Source organism: Echiichthys vipera (genome assembly GCF_963691815.1).
Source record: "Echiichthys vipera genome assembly, chromosome: 17".
Lineage (NCBI taxonomy): Eukaryota > Metazoa > Chordata > Actinopteri > Perciformes > Trachinidae > Echiichthys > Echiichthys vipera.
Genome location: NC_139842.1, coordinates 23,722,506 through 23,747,609, shown reverse-complemented (window position 1 = coordinate 23,747,609; position 25,104 = coordinate 23,722,506). Strand labels below are relative to the sequence as shown.

General features: G+C 43.9%; 1 protein-coding gene across 1 annotated transcript; it reads left to right on the top strand.

Annotated features, from left to right (window-relative positions):
• Window positions 1-2,111: 2,111 nt before the first annotated feature.
• On the top strand, window positions 2,112-21,537 carry smarca4a (SWI/SNF related BAF chromatin remodeling complex subunit ATPase 4a). The gene is made up of 34 exons (XM_083931580.1): window positions 2,112-2,218; window positions 4,908-5,171; window positions 5,384-5,516; window positions 6,503-6,961; window positions 7,130-7,228; window positions 7,317-7,572; window positions 7,780-7,906; window positions 8,023-8,196; window positions 8,462-8,635; window positions 8,754-8,921; window positions 9,870-9,920; window positions 10,033-10,163; window positions 10,414-10,474; window positions 10,566-10,678; window positions 10,827-10,974; window positions 11,089-11,252; window positions 11,353-11,419; window positions 12,359-12,469; window positions 12,587-12,829; window positions 13,988-14,101; window positions 14,207-14,314; window positions 14,443-14,529; window positions 14,640-14,686; window positions 14,782-14,948; window positions 15,049-15,212; window positions 15,455-15,721; window positions 17,288-17,365; window positions 17,461-17,679; window positions 17,773-18,035; window positions 18,244-18,352; window positions 19,172-19,273; window positions 19,639-19,771; window positions 19,887-20,026; window positions 20,912-21,537. The coding sequence occupies exons 2-34, from the start codon at window positions 4,950-4,952 to the stop codon at window positions 20,942-20,944; spliced, it is 4,932 nt and encodes a 1,643-aa protein (XP_083787706.1). The 5' UTR covers window positions 2,112-2,218; window positions 4,908-4,949; the 3' UTR covers window positions 20,945-21,537.
• Window positions 21,538-25,104: the final 3,567 nt, after the last annotated feature.

Here is a 25,104-nt window from a genome sequence, read left to right as displayed (position 1 = left end):
CTTGTGTTTATTGTATTTGCAGTATTCAGGATTCCTGAGTTTGGAAAGGACGGAAACAAGACTCAAGGTTGAAACCTATAAAAATGAATGTTGAGTTCCAGGCAGAAAGAATGACATGGACAAATCTGATGCAGTACAATAACATGGTTTGGGCAGACTTTTTTAGTTTGGGTGAAATTCTTTATTGGTTCTGTAGTGAATAAAAGATGCAGTACAAAAGCTGTACCATAATGAACGCCTACATTTGTCTAGTGCTCACTGTAGGTCTTATGCCAACAACAGTTCGTGAGCCGGAAAGACCTGCACACGAGAACAAAATGAATGAAAAAAATATTTATTTTTATTTTTACAGCATTTCAACAGGGCATTGTACATGTGAGTGCAGCAGGGTTTGTTATCTCATCTCATCTCATCTTCACTCTCTTATCCGGGGTCGGGTCACGGGGGCAGCAGCTCTAGCAGGGGACCCCAAACTTCCCTTTCCCAGGCCACATTAACCAGCTCTAACTGGGGGATCCTGAGGCGTTCCCAGGCCAGTGTGGAGATATAATCTCTCCACCTGGTCCTGGGTCTTCCCCGAGGCCTCCTCCCAGCTGGACGTGCCTGGAACACCACCCTAGGGAGGCGCCCAGGGTTCATCCTTACCAGATGATCCTGAACCACCTCAACTGGCTCCTTTCAACACAAAGGAGCAGCGGCTCTACTCCGAGTTCCTCACGGAGGCTGAACTTCTCATCCTATCTCAGAAAACAATACAGTCCATGCTGTGATCTGTGTCTTTGCCTTTTTTTGGCACAAACTATAACTGTGTAAAGTATCAACAAACAGGCAATAGACTAAAACTAAGGTTGAACTTGTTCATGTTGATAGCTGTAGCGTACGATTGAAAGAATATATTCATTTGACCACAAGTTGTGTTGTGTGAAGAAAGAAAAGGCTTTTGTTGCATGTGTTTTGAGCGTGATAGAGCATTTTGCAAACAAAATGTGTCCTTTTGACCAGAAACCTTTAGTTTAGGTCTGTGTGTGAACTGTTTTGAAATAGACGTCTGACTGGACCATTATGTTCTTCAAGCAAATGAGAAAAAGTCAATAAATAGACCTACAGTGTATAGCCCATGGTCAAGGTCATCAAAAGCACCATCAAAGTCTGTTTAAACACAGTTAATGAATCAATCAGTTATCTGATTGATATCAAACCATTTCGATAATCTTTTAAGTGTTTTTTAGTGACAGACGGATACATCGGCCTATATTATCGGCTGATGTTTCAGTTTTTTAGGTGTATGGTATCGGCCGATGTGTGCTGCTGTGTTCTCTGATAGTTTTTCCCAGCATTATTTACAGACAGGCGTCCAAAGGCAGCTCCGTGTTGATTGAGACGCCTTTTTTAGGTTCAATAAATGTTCCTTTTTTTTAAAACAAATTTGAAGCTTGTAACATTTATCATCAACGTGTAATTTTTATGATGTAAATCGAGGGAGCAAAAGCAGTATCGGCTCCAAATATCAGCTCAAGAAAATCATCAGTCCGTATCGGTCATCGGCTAAGGCTGATGAAAGAAATCGGTATCAGTATCGGCCCTAACAAATCCACATCAGTCGATCCCAGTATATTTAAAGGGAAGGTAAACTGAATGCACTGTTGTGTAAAAAGACACCTTTTAAAGAAGCCATCTTAGCTTAAGGAACAGGATGGACATTTTACACTAAATGTTTTAGATCAAACGTGTTCATCAAATGAATCAATAATGAAACCAGCCCTGTGTTGCATGAGTAGTGTGTTTAAAGCTCTATGAAACCACTCTGGTCTGACAATGAGCTCCAGAAAACCGCATGCTGCTTTCTCTCCGCTGCCCCATCAACACGTGACGGCCCAGTTAAGTGAGACGTATATTCGGGTATTTTCAAACTGAAATAAAGGCGTCGTGAAACGGTCATCCTTGCTGTCTCTTCCACATTACCCATCCCCCACGTCGGCTCTTCGCTCTCTCATTCCTGCCTGTTAACGCAGCCCTCACTGGGCATGCGGGAAGTGAGAGAGACGGTGGATGGGGGCGCTGCAGAGTCGCACAGGCCGGTCCCTGCGATACGATCTACCGAGAGAGGGGGGTGAAGGAAAAAAACCAACTGGGTAGGTCGGTCTTTGTTTCTGGCTAGGAGGAAAACCAAGAGACGGTGCGACCGGCGAGGATTTAAACATCAGCGTTCACCTTTCGAGTAAGTCCGTCTGAATTTTGTGAACAGTTCGAGGGAGTTTTGTCTGTGTTTTGCGCTGCTTTAAAGATGACTGGTGCGCTTTTATACGGTGTTTTTTCGTTGAGAAAAAGACCGACATTACTGTAGCGCTGCTGTGGCGCGACTGTGCAATGAATGAAAATTGTTTTTGTAAATGTGCTGAGAGCGGAGCACTGAGCCAAGGGTACGGGAGGCGCGATGGATCAATCGGCCCCGGCGATGAGGGATGCTCTAACCTTTCACATGTCGCCGCATCTGGACAGTCCTCTCGAAAAACAACACATTTTTGTGCCTAATTGGCCTGGGAGAGCATGGCCGGCTAGGCTAACCCAACTAGCTCGCTAGCATGCTAAGCACCGCCAGCGGCCAGCTTATGTTGTGTATCAATACGGGCTTTGACTTAGCAAGCGAGCTAAGTCTGAGTGCGGCCGGTCTCTTTGTCACTATACCGTCGCTTTGGGTGTTTACCGGTGAACCGGCTGCCCGGCGAACGTCCGGGAACTCGGGTTACGTGTGAAATATGAGGTTCAAATGATGGCTTGGCTGTTTGAATTCGGACACAATGTAACGTTAAGGGTTAGCTGTAAACCCGGCTAGGCCCGGCTAACACAATGCTAATAATAGCTAACCTAACTGTTATTTGTTTGTAAATGCAACATTGTAACTAGTGGACTGACACAGAGTTTCCCTTTTGAACACTGTTCTCTCGGTGGTTTCTAGTAGTCCTCTGTACCAGCAGGTCGTGTCTGCTTGAATGGAGCCTCGTCTATATATTTAGTACATTTGTGACAGTTTAGATGAGCGAAGTTACTGACCCACTGTGTGTGTGTGTGGAGCTCCCATTGTGTGTACACATATACCTCCTTTAGTTCCTGACTTGTTGCGTGTGTGGTTTACTTGTTGTGATTAATCTGACTCTATTCAACAACTGACCATCTGTCACACTTATAACTGAAAGTGGGTTCAGGCTTTGGACATTTTGTGTGTGTGTGTGTGTGTGTGTGTGTGTGTGTGTGTGTGTGTGTGTGTGTGTGTGTGTGTGTGTGTGTGTGTGTGTGTGTGTGTGTGTGTGTGTGTGTGTGTGTGTGTGTGTGTGTGTGTGTGTGTGTGTGTGTGTGTGTGTGTGTGTCACTTAAAATGTATCACAACATCAATTAAGAATTACACTGTTATTTCCATGACCCAGGAAAGTGCTGTCAATATTTGTGACCAAAAACCATACAAGAAAGTCTCAAACCTGTGATGTCATCCATGTATGAAGTCTGGAGCTGCTCCTAGACAATGACTGGAGACTGATTGAGTTTGTTTTCTTTCTTTTATTGTAGTGTCGTCAGTTGTGAAACTGTCCCATATACTCCGAACCTTTCCCTGGTGCTCTGTCTCATCTATAACATCTTTCTCTGTTCAGTGTCTATGCAGCAGCTCCATGCTTTGTTCTTGGTGACTTCATACATTTGAGTTGTAGCACTCTAGTGTTTAGATTTAGGAGAGTTGTTTTTTAGTAATACTTTTTGGATTGTCTTAGACTATAGGAATAATGCGAATTCATTTTGAAAATGGGTGTAGTTCCCCTTAAACATGCACAATTAAAGGTTATGGGGAGCTACTGCCAACTGTCCTAACCCTTGACAGCTAAGGCTGAAAGATATGAGGGAAATCTGTGATAACATTGAATATTGCGCTAACGACATTTTGCAAGAAATAAAACTGATATTAAACTCTACTCAGTTCTGCCTTCCTGCTGCTTTTACTATACTTTCAAAATGCTATAAATTGCTTGTTCAATTACAAGAAAATGAAAGGAAACGATTTCTAATAATATTTCATTGAACAAATTCAACAACATAAAAGGCACTGTTTGAAAAGAATTGATGGTTACATTTATAAGTGCAGTTTTCTGAGTGTCTTTCGCCATGTGTTTTTGCAAAAGTTGGTATTGCAATGATGATGATGATTTTTTTTTTTTTAAATGGATTCATTATTGAAAACACAATTGTATGGTTGTGAGTAAAGGGATTATTTCAGATTCTTTGAAGTTTGGCTGTATGAGGGATACTTATCCGTAGTCATTGTGTTGCCTACAGTAGAGATGGTGGATGGCAAGCACCCAGTTTGTGTGGCTGGTGAATCCAAAATGAACCCATTAAAAAAACAAAGCTAATAACCCAAAGTTACTGACCAATCAGGGCAGCGGCAGACCAGAAATTCCTGTGTTCTGCCAGGTTAAATAAGTGTTTTTGTTAATGGAGTCTGGTGGCTTTGAAGAGAGCATAGATGCGTATTACCCATTAGAAAGGGCTGTCTGACGGCTACGTCAGAAACAAATTTAGGTGGCTAAAATACATTAAACTGCTGCCCCTATCCACAGAAACCAGGTGAATTTGTGCTTCAAGAAAAATGGAACTAGACAAAAGGCGAACATTTTAAGAGAACATTTTTGCAACTTGTCTCCATTTTGCAGTCTTTGCAGTTGTATTAGTTGTAACAGCTTGCACATTGTTAAAATAATTAAAAATAATCAAATGTGATTATTCAAAACAGGGTGCTTTATAATTTGTACTTTTACAACTGCAGCAGTGTTAAAAAAAAAACCCACATAGCCTACATGCACATCTGGCCACAGATGGATTCTGGCTGTTATCGTCATACCTGTTGTCATCTCTCCTCTCAGGGGTACTTTCTGCCGCTGTACATTCCCAGCTTCCCCTGAGAGATGTCCACTCCTGACCCCCCGATGGGAGGGACACCTCGGCCTGGACCCTCTCCAGGCCCAGGGCCATCTCCGGGAGGCATGATGGGCCCGAGCCCTGGTCCCTCTCCAGGCTCAGCCCACAGCATGATGGGACCTAGCCCAGGACCTCCTGGATCTGGACACCCTCACCCTCCACAGGGACCCTCAGGATATCCTCAGGAGAACATGCACCAGATGCATAAAGTACTGAACCCTTTTTGAATTGAACATTTATTCCATCTTAAGTTAAAAATACACTCAATTGTTCCTGTAATAGTTTATTTACAACTAACCTTTGTGTGTCTTGTAGACTTTAAACAGCAAAGTATTGAATAAAATATATATGGATATAAAATGAATGTTCCTACCTCACATCAAAATAAGATTAACGTGATTATTCTCTGCCTTTTTATCAGCCCATGGAAGCCATGCATGAGAAGGGAATGCCCGATGACCCCCGCTATGCCCAGATGAAGGGCATGGGCATGAGACCAGGGGGGCACAGTGGGATGGGACCCCCTCCTAGCCCAATGGACCAACATTCCCAAGGTAACATCACAGCCTTTACATTAGCTCCAGAGAGATCAAGCATGAGGAAATTCATCCCTGTGTTAATATCTCTGTGTTGGGCTCGTCTGAGTCCTCGTGAAGGTTGCCAGTTTGAATCTTCACAGAACTTGAGCTGTGTACACGGTAAACACGAAGCGCTTACTGAAAGATTAAGGATCACCTTTGTGTCTCTGAAAAGCTCCACACACAACAGATATCTCATTTACACAGGCGTGTGTGTGTGCGTGCGTGTGAACCCATCCAGCCAGTTTCTCCTCTTGTGTTGGTTCATTTGGCAGCATGAGCAGACAGCAGTAGGCAGGACAACGGTAGGGGGCGGGGTTAAGGGGCTTCCCCTTTCAGACAACAACTAAGCCAGCTGCATCTACAAAACCACACAGTCAGTAAGCAGAAGAGACACACACACAGGGACATAGTGTGTATGATATGGAGATGTTTCCATGTTCCACTCGCAGCCTAAACTAAAGAGAATAAAACTGCATGTTGCCTACCTACAGTCAGTATCTTAATGTCACGGTGAAATCAGTCTGAGAAGTTCAAATGCTTTGAAGCTTATCACCCTACTCGTGTGTTGAAATTGCATACTAATGTACTGCACACTATTACTCTATACTTAATCAGTAAGTATTTCTAACTATACTTTCGTAACGTCTTCTCTGCTTCACATAGCTGTGTTGATCAAGACTCTTGATTTAACTGTATCTTAATGTCACTCATCGTAATTCGTACCTATTTTATCCAACCGGTTAATTATTTAAACCGCCTGCCTCTTGATATTCTTGCTAATCTAGTATACATCCGGGCATTTCTAGCATGTACACACAATTTTATCTCATAGTCGTATGAATAGTTTGTGACTTTGAACAGAGCCACGGTCAATATATCTTCTTAACCATATTAAAAACTTCACGCACAATGCGTGAATAGTATTTTTGGAATACCCATCATGCATCTGTGTTCCCCAGGTTACCCCTCTCCATTGGGAGGTTCCGAGCACGCACCTAGCCCTGTCCCGGCCAACGGCCCACCCTCTGGTCCTATGATGCCCAGCGGTCCCTCTGGCCCCGGGGCTGGCCCTATGGAGGGCAGCGGGGACCCTAACCAGGGAATGGGTCAACCAAACCGTGGGGGTCCCCAGGGTCCAGGTGGACCTGGTGTTGCTGGAGGTGGACCAGGTGGTGCAGGTGGACCTGCTCCTTTCAACCAGAACCAGTTGCACCAACTCAGGGCTCAGATTATGGCCTACAAGATGCTGGCACGCAGTCAGCCCTTACCAGAGCACCTGCAGATGGCTGTGCAGGGGAAGAGGCCCATGCCAGGGATGCAGCAGCAGCCGATGCCAAACATGCCGCCTTCTACAGGGCCAGGAGGTGGGCCTGGAGCTGGTCCGGGACCAGCTCAGGCCAACTACAACAGACCACACGGTGAGTTAAGTTAGCCCGTCAGGAAGCCTCTTAACAAAACGATATCTAAACAGATATGTACCAGTCTTTAAACAAAGGAAGCAGACTATTTGGTGGCTCAGTAGAGACACCTGGTGGCTGGGAATATTACTAATTACCTGAAAACTCAAATGGTTCTTCTTGTTTTAGGCATGGTAGGTCCTAATATGGCGCCTCCTGGACCTGCAGGAGTTCCCCCAGGTATGCAAGGCCCGCCTACCAACGGACCCCCTAAATCATGGCCTGAAGGTAAACTTAGTCTTGAGGTTCATCTCAGTCAGCACCGTCTAAGTTAACATGCACGCGCAGCAACACTGATCTCTTCTGACTCTTCCAGGACCCATGGTGAATGCTGCTGCCCCATCCAACCCTCCTCAGAAGCTCATTCCACCTCAACCCACTGGCAGACCCTCTCCTGCTCCTCCCTCTGTTCCCCCAGCTGCCTCCCCTGTAATGCCCCCTCAGACACAGTCCCCAGGACAGCCTGCCCAGCCCCCTCCCATGATGCTTCACCAGAAGCAGAACCGCATCACGCCAATCCAAAAGCCCCGCGGGCTGGACCCAGTGGAGATCCTGCAGGAGAGAGAGTACAGGTAAGACGGGCTAGGGAAAAACCATGATGCAGCAGTGTTGAATTGTGCACCATATATTTATTTTAAACACTACAAAGCACACTGTTGTGGCAGCTGATTTACCATCATGAGTATTTTGCCCTTTAATTGTGGATGATCACGCTGAAGGGGAGAAAAATAGTGGTTTCAATGTTTGGTAATATTGTTTTTTTAATATGTATTCTTCAGGCTACAGGCTCGTATTGCTCACCGCATCCAGGAGCTTGAGAACCTGCCTGGCTCTCTAGCCGGTGACCTGCGCACTAAGGCCACCATTGAGCTCAAGGCCCTGAGGCTGCTTAACTTCCAGAGACAGGTAGCCACGGAGTTATCAGCAAGAAATCTTTAGGCAACTGTAGCAACTATTGTGTCGTTGAGTTCCCTAGTGGAGTAGATGCAGTATTTAATGTGTCCACTGTTCTGTGCCCACAGCTTCGTCAAGAGGTGGTGGTTTGCATGCGGCGTGACACTGCTTTGGAAACCGCCCTCAACGCCAAGGCCTACAAGCGCAGCAAACGGCAGTCTCTGCGTGAAGCTCGCATCACAGAGAAGCTTGAGAAACAGCAGAAGATTGAACAGGAGAGGAAACGTCGCCAGAAACACCAGGTACACCGCGCGTGGGGGAGGTTTATAGCAGGGTAAAGGGATTCAGTCGGTCGTTTAATCATTTCCTGTTTTTTTTAAATTTCGTTGTGGCTCAGTTGGTCGTGAAAACAAAACCGATTTACTGAAGACAGCAGAAAAAACAAAAATGATATTTCTCAACGGAGCAAAAAGTGAAAACGGAAGGTTAAAGAAACTGTTCAGTTTTGTTCACATTATTCTTGGAACTTAACAACAGCGGTGGCTTTGTGTGTCCTTCCCTTGATAGGAATACCTCAACAGCATCCTGCAGCACGCCAAGGATTTCAAGGAGTACCACCGCTCCATCACAGCGAAGATCCAGAAGGCCACCAAAGCTGTCGCCACCTATCATGCCAACACTGAGCGTGAGCAGAAGAAAGAGAATGAGCGCATTGAAAAGGAGAGAATGCGGAGGCTGATGGTGAGACTCAATGCAAAATGAGTTTGCATTTGCTATTAGGTGGACAGTATATGTAAGTTGTTATCGTGTATGTTGAGTCCAACTCAAGCATGGGACGTCTCTGTGAATCTCCCCCCAGGCTGAAGATGAAGAAGGCTACCGTAAACTCATCGACCAAAAGAAAGACAAGCGTCTGGCCTACCTGCTGCAGCAGACGGACGAGTACGTGGCCAACCTCACTGAGCTGGTGCGTGCCCACAAAGCCGTACAAGCTCTCAAAGAGAAGAAAAAGAAGAAGAAAAAGAAGGTAAGTGTTAATAAAATAACACATAACATGCATTTGTGATGCATCTCTTGTGTGCGTTTTAGTGTTTTCACGATACCAAAATTCTGACTTTGGTACGATACCTGCCTTAAATATCTTGATACTGAAACAGTACCATGGCGTAAAACTAAAACATCATCAAAAGTAATGGAATAAAATATGATGACGACAGAAAGATTTATTTTTATTAATTAAAACACTTAAACTTAAAAAGTCAAAATAAAAATATTAATATTTGTTAAAGCCGCTGAGCTTCATAGCCACTGAACTTGTTATAGCAATAATTAAAGGATTATGCAGCTGTTTGTAAAATAAAAAAGATTTGTCGCAGAACATGGACATATTGAAAGTTGTCTCTATATCTGGACAATTTTCTGGACAATTTAAGTTCCTTGGCGTTGTTGTTTTGTTGATCAGCATACTTGTGAACAGCAGTGCATGTTATGGTAAAGTTAATGTTACCAGTGTAAACGTTGCGTTTGCATACAGAGACGTGTGAACCACATCAGACAGTTGAACAGCTTTACCCCTGACGGCCTCCTCCAACTCTGATGGTTCACTCGTCACAAAATCAACACTCGTCTGACGGCTTGCCCTTACTGTCAGCAACTAAGGGAAAACACTTCCATATTTTGCTCAGTGTGTCTTCTCATAAAGAAGCCTAGGGCGGTTACCAGGAGCACTCGAGCCACTGTCAGCCATGTCTGTGTCGCTCATTGAGTGACATGTCACTATGAAACCACGCCCATTCTTGCTGCATGGAAGTGATGAAGCAGAGAGATGCTGCACACAGACACGCTGCCCCGCTGTCGCACAAAGTTCATAAAGTACCGATACTAATAAAACGTGAAAAAGTATTGTTTTTAACCGCGGTACCTTTCTAGTATCGGTTTACGTTGCGTTTTTACATGTACTTTTTCATATTTTCAGAAGCCAGAGGCCGTGGAGGGTGGTGCTCCTACCCTGGGACCTGATGGAGAGGTGAGGAACACGTCTACTTACACAAGATGTCATTCATAATCTTAATGTGCAGTTTGTTGGTATACATAATAAACACACTTCTAACACACACTCGTATCCTTTCTTCTCCCAGCCTTTAGACGAGACCAGTCAAATGAGTGACCTACCTGTGAAGGTCATCCACACAGACAGTGGGAAGATCCTGACCGGGATGGAAGCACCTAAGGCTGGTCAGCTGGAGACCTGGCTAGAAATGAACCCAGGGTCAGTGTCAAGTCTGCCTGATAATAACTTCCCGTGAGGGAGATGTTCACTGTTTGTTGACTTCAGCGGTTTAAATTCTGGAAGCAGACGTTCCAGAGTAAAAGTCACAGCTCGTATCACTGAGCGTTCCACGCCGTCTTTTATCAGATTAAGAGTTCTCCTTCGGCTGAGCGGAAGAGACACATCCGTCGCTCGGTAAATGTTTTTAATCTTGTGAAAAATATTTTGTACTTTTTGTTTGTTTGTGCAGATACGAAGTAGCACCGCGTTCAGACAGTGAAGAAAGCGGTTCGGAAGAAGAGGAGGATGAGGTACATGACACAGTCGTCTCTACATCAGAGCTTAATGGTCACTTGAAACTTCTTGCAAACAGTTTTCTGATCTTCTTTTTTTTTCTGTCAGGAAGAGGAGGAGGAGCAACCACATTCCTCTGTCGCTCCAGCAGACGAGAAGAAGAAGATCCCCGACCCTGACAGTGAAGAAGTATCCGAAGTGGATGTCATGCACATCATCGAGTAAGATGAAAACACTGAGACTTTGTTGTTGCTAGTTCCTGCTTCAACACAACCTTTGACTTTTTAATTACTCATACACACAGATACCTTTCAAGGCATTATATGTTAACTTGTGTTTTTTCTTTGTCCCTCTCACTGCATCCACCAGACACGCCAAGCAGGATGTCGACGATGAGTACGGTAATGCAAGTTTCAACCGAGGCTTGCAGTCCTACTACGCTGTGGCTCATGCTGTCACTGAGAAAGTGGACAAACAGTCCACTCTGCTGATCAACGGGCAGCTCAAGCAATACCAGGTATACAACCAAAACATGCAAAAACAGAAAGGGGAGAATCGTGTCATTTATGAGGGCCCTAGATGGGTTTTGAGAGGAGTGAACTAAAGCTAACATTGAGATGTTCCTGCTCAGATCAAAGGTCTGGAGTGGCTGGTGTCGCTTTACAACAACAACTTGAATGGCATCCTGGCTGATGAGATGGGTCTGGGAAAAACGATCCAGACCATCGCCCTCATCACTTACCTCATGGAGTACAAGCGCCTCAACGGGCCCTTCCTCATCATCGTACCTCTCTCGTAAGCCCTAATCCACATAAAGCAAGAAGTCCTTTTATTGGAAGTTGTACGAGTCGTGCTTTTATGTTTATTTTCTGTTGTTTTCTTTTTTTCTTCTCAGAACTCTATCAAACTGGGTCTATGAGTTTGATAAGTGGGCCCCATCTGTCGTGAAAGTCTCCTACAAGGTCAGTGACACCTGCTTAGATATTCTTGCCGGTCATTTTATGTCATGTTGAAAAAAAGTCATGGTCAAATACACTGCCTGCTACAGCTCTGCTCCACTCAACTGACTTTTGGTTCCACTGGAGTTAGTACCTCCTCACTGTAGGCGGGAGTCTCAGGTGATCGACGTAGTGACGCCGCATTAAACTGCTGTGACATCATCTCCAACGCGCTGCTCGCTGAATCCTCTCACCAGCTCCGACGTCTGCACTGCGTCTGTTCTAAAGCGTAGTGTAGGCTACAGTGCTGTTTTGCAGGCTGACATTTTTCAAAATCCGGGGTGAGTGGGTTGAAAAATTTCAGGGTTCCCACACATCGGGGAAAACCTGGAAATTAGAGACTAGTGTTACAGTAATGGAAACACCTGGAAATTGATTAAAATCCTGGAAATAATCTATGTTACTACTTATTTTAGCCCCACAAACCATGGTGTGTTTTTCCTTGACGTGTTGGTCGGATCTGCTGCAGTTTGTGACTCTTCAAAGTGTCAGAGCACTCCCTTTGTTTCACCTCCTGTGTCAGTGAATCTGCAAAGTGGAATAGACTTTCTATTTTCCAGAGTCATGAGCAGATTAAATGTGTCAGTAGGCCCACTCGCGGAGTATATGACTGTTTGTGCAGTCCTGTATTTTCGAGGACTCCTGGAAAATGATTTCATGAAAACAGTTGGATATTTGTGCAGGATGCCCTGTGTTGCACTGCAGTGTAATAATTCTGCTCAGCTCCTCGAGATGGTACCAAAAAAGTGCCAGGTACTATCTATAAACTTCAGCTAATGGAAAAGCAAAACATAGCGAGTTGAGTAGAGGTGTGGGAATGCAGCAACACGTTCAAAGATGTGGCTTGGTTTTTTTTCTGCAGTTCTGTTGAACATGAATGGAAAACAATTCTGTTATTTTCAGGGGTCTCCGGCTGCTCGTCGTGCATTCGTTCCCATCTTGCGCAGTGGCAAGTTCAACGTGCTGCTCACCACGTACGAGTACATCATCAAAGATAAGCAGGTGCTAGCAAAGGTAAGGAAGACTCGGACTTAATTTTAGGCTACAAACTGTATTAATTCATTCGTGCATGAGTTTCTCAGTGTTTTGTTTCCCTTTCTCCCTTTCTGACTTTTTTATTTCCTCCCCAAGCTCCGTTGGAAGTACATGATTGTGGACGAGGGCCACCGTATGAAGAACCACCACTGTAAGCTGACCCAGGTCTTGAACACTCACTACTTGGCCCCGCGCCGTCTGCTGCTCACAGGCACCCCGCTGCAGAACAAGCTACCTGAGCTCTGGGCCCTGCTCAACTTCCTCCTGCCCACCATTTTCAAGAGCTGCACCACCTTCGAACAGTGGTTCAACGCCCCCTTCGCTATGACAGGAGAGAAGGTGAGTTATGGTCCGGTCTGGTATATTGTAGCGGTGCGTCTCTGTGAGACCCAGGGGTTGGGGGACCCTTCCACAGACCAGAGATGGGGACTCGAGTTTGAGTCTCGGACTCGGGTCGCACTTAAGGCGTACACAAATGTGACTTTAGACTTAACTTGGACTTGCCCCTCAAAGACTCGAGACTCGACTCGGGGTGAAGTTAGTTTGAAGTTGGATATTCAACAGACCCACTCTGGTCCCAGCCTATCTAAATATCCAAATGAAAGCTAACTTCACCCCGGTGTGCTGCTCCAGTTCCATTACCGTCATATTGTATGGCGTTCGTTAAAGTCCATATTTTGGAAAAGTGTTTTCTTGCCGTTGCAACCTTCATCTACTGGCTAACTCTGTTAAACCGGGAGAAATACACGTTAATTATTAATGTCAGCTACAGGCAAGTTTACGTTACAGCTTTATTGTTGACCATTCAATGTTACTTCTTTATTAGCTTACACTGCGTTTGAGAGGCTTGAAGATTAAATACGATTTTTGTTTTGTTCTGGCCAAGGCAGCACCACGGCTAACGTTTCTGACAAACATAATGAGCAGCCAATATAAAATATATAACTAGAATACAATTCAAATATATCAAACAAGTGAAACTGCAAATCTATATCAAAATCAGCCATAATCTTGAATATATCATGCCTCCCAAGTTATTTAAGATATCTTTAAAATCCACCAATGAGAGCAGGACCTAGAGTTTCAGGTGTGTCTGATTAGTTCAGGTAAAGAGAGCAGCAGACTTTCTTTGTTTTACACTCGATTATGGGGGCCATTAGTTGGGACCTTGTGTAATTATACAATATGGTTGCACTTCAACACTATTATTATTCATTAAAACCATAAGAGACTTGATTAGGACTTGCTGCAGCCCTCAAAGACTTGAGACTTGACTTGGAATTGCAAAAAGTGACTTGTGACAATCTCTTCTACACACCTGGGCAAATATATAGACCTCACCTGTTACTGTGCCGACGGTGGCTGGTTGGAACATTTCTACCTACACCTATACCAATATTATACCAAATCTACCAATATTATTTAATATTTCTAAATGGCAACCTCATAACGAAGAGCTGCAGTAAAATGCTGAATCTCTTCTCTCCGTCCCTCTAGGTGGACCTGAATGAAGAAGAGACCATCCTGATCATTCGACGTTTACACAAGGTGCTCCGGCCTTTCCTGCTGCGCCGACTGAAGAAAGAAGTCGAGGCCCAGCTGCCCGAGAAGGTCCGCTCAGGAACATTTTTATTCCCACACGTTTACATTTGTTTGTGGATTTAAAAAAAAAATGATATCATTTGGTATCTCTTTTCTCTTCCTGTTGGCTCACAGGTGGAGTATGTGATAAAGTGCGACATGTCAGCCCTACAGAGGGTTTTGTACAGACACATGCAGGCCAAGGGAGTGTTGCTCACAGACGGGTCAGAGAAAGACAAGAAGGTAAGAAGAAGAGGAGGATGTCTTAACATTTTTGTAGAACTTGAAGTATATACTATCAATGTTATTTTGAAGCTTAACAATAACTGGAAACTAAAAGGGGAATTTTGTTGTTCCCATAAATTTTCTAGGGTAAAGGTGGCACGAAGACCCTGATGAACACTATCATGCAACTGAGAAAGATTTGCAACCACCCCTACATGTTCCAGCACATCGAGGTACCAGACAGAAGCTTCACCTTAGTCCATGCGCCCCCAAATATTTTTCGGTAGAAACGGATGCAGGAGGCAGACAGAATGAATGTGACCGATTTGTGTTTGTTTCGCAGGAGTCTTTCTCTGAGCATCTCGGCTATTCCGGTGGAGTCGTGAGTGGGTACGTAAAGCTTGAAGTTGTCCATTTTTATTCCCTGTGTGTCTGTATATGTTGCACCCTGGCTCACTCTTCCTTCTTGTGTTGCCCCTGTGCAGCCCTGACCTGTACCGCTCCTCTGGGAAGTTTGAGCTGCTGGATCGCATCCTGCCCAAGCTGAGGGCCACCAACCACAAAGTGCTGCTCTTCTGTCAAATGACCACCCTCATGACCATCATGGAGGACTACTTTGCCTACCGTAACTTCAAGTACCTGCGTCTGGATGGTGAGACACCTCTGACCAAGTGTTTGTGCACCGTCACCCAACTATACTGAACTATTGATATTCACTTCTTTTACACTCTAATCTTGCCTCCCTCTTATAGGAACCACCAAGGCAGAGGACCGTGGCATGCTGCTCAAGACTTTCAATGACCCGGCCTCTGAGTACTTTGTGTTCCTGCTCAGCACCAGGGCAGGAGGCCTGGGCCTCAACCTGCAGTCTGCTGACACTGTCATCATCTTTGATAGCGACTGGAACCCACACCAGGTACCTCAAATACCAGGAACACCTGGAAATTGATGTTGGTAACAACACAGGTCTCAGTTATGGCAGTGAATACAGTGAATATACTGAGAGTCCAATGAATTAAAAGGGCACTAACAACACTTATGTGGATACTGGTCATTTGAGGCCGTAATATTTTTAATATCATTTATTCCTGTTCCATTTTCCTCTCGCCACACACAATCCCTCCACCTAAACTAACCCACATGCACGTGCTCCTACAGGACCTGCAGGCCCAGGACAGAGCCCACCGTATCGGCCAGCAGAACGAGGTTCGCGTGCTCCGCCTCTGCACCGTCAACAGCGTGGAGGAAAAGATCCTGGCAGCGGCAAAGTATAAACTGAACGTGGACCAGAAGGTCATCCAGGCTGGCATGTTCGACCAGAAGTCCTCAGGCTGCGAACGCCGGGCCTTTTTACAGGCCATTCTGGAACACGAGGAACAGGACGAGGTCGTGGCCCAAGGAGGCAGTCGTGCCAGGGGGGCGTGGGTGGGTGTGATCTCAACTTGTCCACATATTGCCCACCCACCCACATCTGCCTGTGTGCTGATCCACCTCTACATTCACTTTCTTTTTCCTTAATTCCCTCTTTCCTCAGGATTTGTGAGCTTTCATCTGTCCAGACTTCTCCTTTTCTCTTTTCTGTATTTCTGCTTCTACACTAACCTTTGATGGTTCATATGTTACTTTATCCATTACATATTTTTATTTCTCCTTTTTCTCTCTGCTGTTTTTTTTCCTGCAACAATGCTTGTTCTTAGGGATGCACTGATACACTGGTATGAGCCGATGTTTAGCTTTTGTTGCATCACTTTTGTGATGCAACAAAACTCAGACAAAAGCAGCATCTAGTTCATTTGAATGACGGTTGTATTAAGATGTTTCATAGATTTGTATCAATAATTTTAACCTCATTCAAAGATAGTGTAATGAAACGGTTCAGTCATATTTTTTAATAATGAATGTTTCCTGCCACAAAAGGGGGAATAAATGACAACAAAAACATCTTTTTAAACATTGGTTTAGAGTATCTGTGCATCCCATTCCCTACTTTTCTTCTTCTTTTTATCTTTCTGCTGTTTTTTCCTGCAACAACGTTTTAAGGCTTTTTTCCTTCCTCGATTGTAAAATTGAAATGTAGGGATGGGTATCGTCAGTACTCCTTGTTTTTTTTATGGGTACTCTTTTTCATAGCTAAATAATTGCTTCTCCAAAAAAATGTATTTAAAACCGAATCAATTCAGAACAGGCTAAGAATTTTCTATTTTAAATAAAACTTGATCTTGTTTCTAGAGCAATGACAGTAAAGTTTAAATATAAAATGCAAAGTCCTTAGTGCCTGCTGATCAGTTGTATTGACCTTTTCATGGTCCCCACGGGTCCTGGAGACCCTTGAATTTGAGAGGAAAAACCAAGGCATTTTTGAAAATGGGGAAAACTGCTTGAATTCATATAGTTTCGTACATAAATTGAAGTTCTTGATATTGTTTTACTTACAGTTGGTAAATGTTGGGCTGTCTGCATGTGTCCTTATGCAGTTGCATCATTGTTCCAAGCGACAGCCTGCTAGTTCTCATGATAAAAATGCTTCGTGTTGTAACAGTAACTCACTTTGATCTGGGCCTCAGACTCAGCCGTGCTGGGTCCTCGAATTAGGGAGAATTGGGTCTGGAAAGTCCTGACCGCAACGAGTGTAGTTTGAGGAGCTCCGCCCCGACAGACAGCAGAAGAGATGCTGCAGCGGGATAATTCATTACACCAAAGCGTTAAAAGAGTCCCCATAAAAGATCTGATAACGTCAGAGCGTATCAATACTGCAGACTTTCATCATTTATCCTCAGGAGCCTGTTAAATACTGGATTTCGGTACCCGTCCCTATTCAATTGTTGATCAGTCATATATGCTAAGCTATTTACACTGCATCCATACACACATTGAATTACTTTGTTCCCAGGTTTTTGCAAGTGACAGACACAAGTTCAAAGAGTTGGCTCTGAGGTGCCACATCAATCTGCCGGCGGTCTCTTTCCACTCACTCGTCTTATTTGTCTGCAGGAGGAGGACGAAGTGCCCGATGATGAGACTGTCAATCAGATGATAGCCAGGAGTGAAGAGGAGTTTGAACAGTTCATGGTTAGTCTGACTTCCTATTAATCATTAGATACTTTGTCATTTAAGAATGGGACTCATCCCCTGCTGTGTTTTTTTTTCAATTTTTTTTATTCCAGCGCATGGATCTAGACAGACGCCGCGAGGAGGCCCGCAACCCTAAGAGGAGACCCCGTCTCATGGAGGAGGACGACATGCCCAGCTGGATTTTGAAAGACGATGCTGAGGTCGAGAGGCTAACTTGTGAAGAAGAGGAAGAGAAGATGTTTGGCAGAGGATCCCGCCAACGTAAAGAAGTGGACTACAGCGATTCGCTCACTGAGAAACAATGGCTCAAGGTGGGATGCTGTCATGTTTAGTTGCATCTTTGGTGCATCAATATGTTAAGTGTTGACCTGGTTTAGCTCAATGGTCATGTCTCCTCTCTGCAGGCCATAGAGGAGGGGAATCTAGAGGACATTGAAGAGGAAGTGCGTCACAAAAAGACGACCAGAAAGCGCAAGAGAGACCGCGACCATGACGGCGGCCCGGCCACGCCCAGCTCCAGCAGTGGCCGAGGGCGGGACAAGGACGAGGAGGTGAAGAAAGCAAAGAAACGCGGTCGCCCGCCTGCTGAGAAGCTCTCTCCAAACCCCATGTCACTCACCAAAAAGATGAAGAAGATCGTTGATGCTGTCATCAAATATAAAGACGGGTGAGAACAGCGCCGTATCTCTGCAAACACGCACGCTAATATCAGTGCTCTCTGACCACACTGAGAGAGAACACAACCTCACTGAAGCTATCCAGAAGGAAATGATTTACCTGAGTAAAAGAATGTTATTGATTTATTAAGCGGTGATTTTAGAATGTGTGTTAAATAACGAAGATGCATACTAAGAGAGCAGCTTCCCGTGTTTCAGTACCAACGGGCGACAGCTGAGCGAAGTCTTCATCCAGCTGCCGTCTCGCAAGGAGCTGCCCGAGTACTACGAGCTCATCCGCAAGCCAGTGGACTTCAGAAAGATCAAGGTAAGGATCAAACACAACTCTGCTCTCCATGTACTGCTCTGTGCCAGTTCTTCCTTTGTGCTTTCTCACATGATGCCACATCCACACTACTACGTTTTCATTCAAAAACGGTGTTTCAAAACAAAAACTAGCTGCGCTCTTAAGGAATTTAGCTGAAATAATCTCTGTATCATGTCACCATTTGCGTACATTGGGCATGCGTGTGCCGGTGTAAACAGGATGCAGATCGTCGTTACTCATGGACGTTTAAGTTGAAAATACAGAAAATACTTCAGAATATAAACACCATTTGTGAAAAGTCAGAGCAGAGATTTATTTGCTTGGACCAACTGTGAGATGGAACTGTTGCTGGAAGTAACACAAGTCTAAGGCGGTGGAAAGCGCAGTGTGAGTCGTTACAAAGCAAATATGGCAACGTAATAAAGCGGTAGAAGGAGCATCATCCATCAGTGGGGAAGGGATGGCAAAGAGAAAGGAGCACCAACGCAAGAAGGATGAAATCACAAAGGGTGTGTCCGCCTTACTAACTGATAAGACTGACTCACGTGGGTGTCTGCGTCGGCGATTCCACAAGACGGCATTTTCCTCTTTCAGACTAAGACGCAACCCCAGTGTTTTCAAACTAAAATGGACTCAGCAGCGTTTCCCAGCGTCTCCGTTTTAGGGGCTCAGAAACGCCGTAATAGTAGTGTGGATGCCAAGCATAAACGTAGCAAAAGATATGCGTTTTTAAATGAAAACGCAGACATGTGGTGGGTGTAGCCTGAGTATCTACGGTTTGTCTGACTGCTGCCTTTCCGTGTTCCCTCCTGCCACCAGGAGAGGATCCGCAGCCATAAGTACCGCAGTCTGAACGACCTGGAGAAGGATGTGATGCTGCTGTGTCAAAATGCCCAGACTTTCAACCTGGAGGGGTCTCTGGTGAGTCAAGACACAAGTACACACTTAGCAATGTTGGCTTTATTTAGGTAATTTAGACATGGACCAAATGTTTTTTTGTCAAAATAAGTACAATATTGGAATAAGCTTTGAATAAGGAGAAGGATTTTACGGGATACGTTTAACCACAATGTCTGTTGCATTCTGTCACATTTAGTTAATTGTTTGATTTATTTTATGTTAGCTTTCTTTTGATTTGATTTATGTTAGCTTATTGTTACTCTGACCCTTTCCCATCTTTGTATTGAAACCCTCGGGATAAATAAAGCTACTTGAATTCCCGAAGTACAATGGGCCCTCTGTAAAACTCTTATCGGAGCTAAGGGAAGCTGTTAATAATCTTTCAGATCTATGAGGACTCCATTGTGCTGCAGTCCGTCTTCACCAGTGTGAGACAGAAGATTGAGAAGGAAGATGAGAGCGAAGGGGAGGAAAGCGAGGAAGAGGAGGATGACCTAGACGAAGGCTCCGAGTCTGAATGTGAGTATCAGAAACGCAGGGTTTTGCGCCCAAGCTGTTGTCTAACAGGCTCGTGGAGGCACATTAAAGGCGACCGCGTTCATGATCTTTGAACATCGATCTTTCTGTCGTTCAGCTCGCTCAGTGAAGGTGAAGATCAAACTGAGCCGGAAAGAAAAGGGGGAGCGAGGAGGAAAAGGACAACGGCGGAGGGGCCGTGGTGCCCGGGCTAAACCTGTGGTGAGCGACGATGACAGCGAGGAGGAACAGGAAGAGGTGAGACAAGACGTTCACACACAAGAAGAACATCAGTCTGGAGGAAACACTGATAACGCTAACATAAGGACACTCCCTTTCTGTTAAATACTGTAAATCTACATCAATATACTTGGCTACAGTTCTGGTAAACAGCAAATGATGTCAAACATTCAGCGGCTCCAGCTTTTTTGTTTGAAAACATTTTAAATTGAATGTGTTGGGCCAGACAAAACGAGAAATTTTATGACATCTTTGACTCGAGGAAACGCTGACTGGCATTTTTCACTTTTCTGTGACGTATTATGAACTGAAAATAATCATTAGTTGTAGCCCGAGGAGTAGCAGACTCTGTTCAGTGGTGGTCGGAGACAGTAGAAGCCCCGTTCATACACCCACTGGACCAATCACAAGCCGCGGCTGTAAATGATGACGTTTTACCCCGTTTTTATACGGCATTTCAGAATGTTTGTAAAAAACAGTCATCAAGATCCCTCCAGGTGGCAGAACGCGAGCAGCTTCCACTGACCTGAAGTGATCCAGCTTCCCCTGTAAACACTGTTACACAGTTAAAAATGAAAACATGTTGCATTTCGTATTGTTTTCAAGATGAAATATTTTATAGACTAAATAAAAAAGAAAGCACTTCACTCCATATGTTTTGATTTATAATTATTATTATTATTAAGCCAGAACTGAGGTGAGTAATAATGCCCCACACTCCTTACCTTGCTGTCATCCAGATCAGCGTTGGGAAGAGCAAATGCCGTTTCATTGACGTTTGTCACACGTCGATCATCACTCAAACATTCGTGACATTTAAATACTGTGTGGAGACTCTGTCCCCGTGTAGTCTCTGTGTAGTCTCTGTGTACTTGTGCTAATAAAAATAAATCTCTGTTTCAGGAGCGTTCGGCCAGTGGCAGTGAGGAGGACTGAAGTGAACCACTCCCGATTGGACCAACGGCCCACTGAGCCCCTTGACTGAACTTTTATATATTTTACTTAGATACAGCAGGGAGACAGTCGGTGGCTAAGGCCTAGTTTTACCTAGATGAGCTGGTTTTTAGTGGGACAATTGTATCCTCATTAAATCTACCATTCATTAAAAATCAATTAAAAAAAAAAACTAAAATATGAAAGCTATGAACCATTCACTTCCATATTTAAACCATTTTTCCCAGTATGAATAGTAGTGTCTCTTTGCCTTTTTTGTTTTCTCCTGTAAGTGGAATATTGACAGAGCCTGAATTATAGACTGATCGTGGGCCATAAAGACAGCTAACTGTTTTTTAAGTGGTATTCATTTTGTCGTCTTTTACTTTAAGACAAAGCGTACATGTGAACCAGGAGTCACTGCGTTCCCTGAAGTCCCTTTTTGAATGCATGTCGTGCGTGTCTGTGGAAATGCACCTGGATGTGTCTTCGCTATTATCTCTGTGTTTAATTTAAGACTACAAGCGGGATCACGGTACATCCCACCCTGCAGCCCCTCCCTCTCAGGTTGTGTATGTAAAGGGGGAGGGAGGGATAGGACCATGTTCTCGTGTCGGTGTCACTGGATTCCAAAAAGTACAATAAAGGCATCTCATAATTAGTCGTTGTCTTCACTTTGTTTGTCCAGAATGCACCCAGACATGGACATGACTGCACTCACTACATGTGTACACTAGATGGCCTACTGAGAACATGTCGACCCTCACTGGAGGCGTGTTTACATCTGCTACCATCATTTCATCTGTCATTGCCTGTTTCAGGGTCATCAGATTTTTTTATTCTTATTTACTTTAACTCCCGGTCTGTGGTTACTTTTGTACATATTTTTAGACCTATCCCCACAGCCCACTCAGATAACCCGGTTCATTAACACCAGTAGTCATGTTCTAAATGTGCGCCTTTATTTTGAACTATCTGTTGCTTAATGTATAAAGATGGGTATTAATTTTTTTTTTCATACAATTAAACTGTTTTTGTTCAAATTTTTCTTATTACAACCAGTTGCAGGAGCTAGTCGTTTCAGTCTTATCTATTTCAACCATCTATTAGCCAACTTTTAGCTTACTATTGCAACCATTTATCAATTAATCGAACTTTTAGCTAAGTTAACTTCAATTTATTAATTTAAGTTATTTGTAGTTAACTATTTGAACCGTTTATCAATTACATTTCTTTTATCCAAGTTAACGAGTTCAACCATTAATCGATAAACGGTACTTTTGGCATGAACTTTTTCAACATTTATTGACAAACGTAATCTAACTTCTAGCTAGGTTTCAACCATTAACCCATTAAAATTGTTTTTTGCTAAGTTAACTATTTGAACTATTTACCCATCAATGGTACTTTTAGTTAGCCTAGCCTGAACCGTTTAACCATTACTTTGAGCTAACTTTATCTAGTTCAACCTTAAGCTATAGCTTCTGTTGGCTAACTATTTGAACATTTAAATTTTGCTAACTATTTCAATTACAGGCAGCTATTTCACAGGGTATCTAATACTTGTATCCCTCTTTTCCAAATGTTTATCCAGTACTTTTATATATTATATTTGAACTGTGTATAGCTAACTGCAACCACCCATTAACCTCCTCTTAGCTAAACTTGCTAACTTATTTTTATGCCTTTTCAATCTCCACATGCTGTATAGTGTTCAGCTGTTGCAGTGGACTTTTATTATTGTGATTATTTTAAATCACTAATAAAATAGAAAAAAAATCATATTGGTTGAGCTGCTCCAATATTCACACTCTGCATGGCAAGCAGCCCCAGGGGTCCTTCCTGATCTCTGATCTTAGTTTCCCAACACCATCTTTACTCCTCAGAGATAAGTGCTTGACCCTGACACACACACATCCTCCTTTCCCACACGTGATTTTTGTCAGCACCTGAGCAAACACGACGGCTTGGATCTGCTATGAATTCTGTGTGTGGGTGATTTCTCCTGCCTTGGCTGACGTTAAGAGGAACCCCAGCATGATTCTCCCGGCAGACTCATCATCCTGTGTAAATGTATGTTTGTACAGTTGTGGCTGTCATTATTTCAAGATGTATTGGCTGTTTCCACTATAAACATTCTCCATTTAGATCTATCCATATTACTGGCCTAAAAGATTACACAGGAGCCTTGTGTGTCTTTGTTGGATCTAGAATAAACATACAAAATGATCGAAACTAATAAGGACAGGAGGCTTCTCAACAACTTTCCCCCTATTATCTTTGTTTGATTCATCTCCTCTCAACACAGTGTCAGTCTTATCTGCTTTTCAAGGGCCGAGGTGATGAAGTCAGATAACTTTTTCCAAGAAATAGCTTGAGCTGCACTCCCTAACCGTGCAGTCACTCCCTCTCCACCAACCACAGTGACAGCAGGGCAATCCAGGAATGTGTCCCTACCTGCAGGTGGCATTTTGAGTGGATGATGGACAGCTGAACGCAGAAATATTTGACTGAAGACAGAAATCTCTCTTTGTCTTCTGAATCTAAAAAAATCTTTCACTCTCACCCCCCTTCCCCGGCTAGTCTGGAGCAGAAGCCAAAAACATGCGCAAGTACATCTGGAAGAACCTGATTTAACCTTCAGGAGAAGACGGAGTGACAGAAAATCCGTTGGAGCCAACACATTGTTTGTTTTGTTAGGAGAAGCAGTGAATGTGAAAGGGCCTGCGTGCATACTCGGAGAACCAGAAACCGTTTACAGAGGCAGAGGAGGAGGAGGTTGAGTTGAGATTGTGCATAATGAGAGAGAGTTGTAGATGAGGGTGTGTTTTCTGGTGAATAAAAGACAGTGAGAGGAACTTAACCTCATATGCACTCTTGTTTGCATTCATGCTTTCTCTCACAAGGTATACATCAGGAGTTTCTCCCTCTATCTTTTCAATCAGGGGTGAAAGAGAGGCGTGTAAGTGTGTGTGTGTGTGTGTGTGTGTGTGTGTGTGTGTGTGTGTGTGTGTGTGTGTGTGTGTGTGTGTGTGTGTGTGTGTGTGTGTGTGTGTGTGTGTGTGTGTGTGTGTGTGTGTGTGTGTGTGTGTGTGTGTGTGTTTTGGGGACCAGCACACAGCAATCAGCCCAACAGCTCATCAGGAAGTTAGAGGTTAACTCCGGCCCAGTTTAGAAAACTTTTCATGTTTCACAGTCGGTCACCCAAAGGACCCAGTTTTAGCGGAGGCCTGAAAATTCCATGTCACTTCTTATTAAATGCACCCCGATGTGCAGCCTATAGTGGGGTTAAAGGTGGGTGGGTTCACTCTGAGAAAGGCCATCATTGGGAGGAAAATGCGTCCTGTACTGGTACCGCGGCTCTGGTGTCGATTCATGTTCAGCAATGTAATTGTGTTGATGAGTCCTTTGTGGGAGGTCAATGTGTGCACCCGTGCTGGAAAGTAACTGAGTGCATTTACACACATACTGTACTTCAATTCGCTTTAGAAGTACGTTTACTTTATTTGATTAATTCCATTTTCTCATGCTTTATACTTTACAATTTAGAAGGAAATATCAGCAGTGGAAGATGTATTCATATGATTCAAGTGCAATTCAGGCGCAAAATCATCCCATGGTCTTTTTGGGACTTGCATACATCAAATAAGCCAAAGAGAAAGTTATTCGTGTATGAACTATTGACAGATAAAATCCAGTAGAGTGATTAGCTCGGGGCAGTACAGTGAAGGCATTCAAACGTCTTTTTTAACCACTAATACTGCTCAAAATAAAACCAACCTCCGCAGTAGCACACGGAAAGCAAAGCTGCAACAACCAACGTCCGGGATTCCTCTGTTAATAGTTGTTACATGAAAAAAAATGTCTCAATGGCTTAAAGAAAAAGACCCTGGGATCCTTTTACACCAGAATTTCACTTTATGCCTTGTAGGCTACAGACATTCATGTTCCCCAGAGCAGCAGGTGGACTTAAAATTTGTCCAGTACTGTGGTTTATATCTGCAATGAGCCTCAGCTGTACTTTGTATAACAATTGTTACCATGTGTGACAAGATGTTGAACATTATACCTGCTAAAGTATGTAAGCATTTTAATAGTGAGCATATTGCCATGCTTGCATTAGCGATTAGCTCTGAGCAACACTGTGCCAAAGTAGAGCCTGA

Excerpts from the sequence above, each read along its gene's own strand:
- smarca4a (XM_083931580.1), top strand. The coding sequence starts at position 4,950 with ATGTCCACTCCTGACCCCCCGATGGGAGGGACACCTCGGCCTGGACCC. Across the intron at positions 18,036-18,243 it reads GTCATCAAATATAAAGACGG|TACCAACGGGCGACAGCTGA; the intron begins GTGAGAACAGCG and ends CCCGTGTTTCAG. Across the intron at positions 19,772-19,886 it reads CGAAGGCTCCGAGTCTGAAT|CTCGCTCAGTGAAGGTGAAG; the intron begins GTGAGTATCAGA and ends TCTGTCGTTCAG.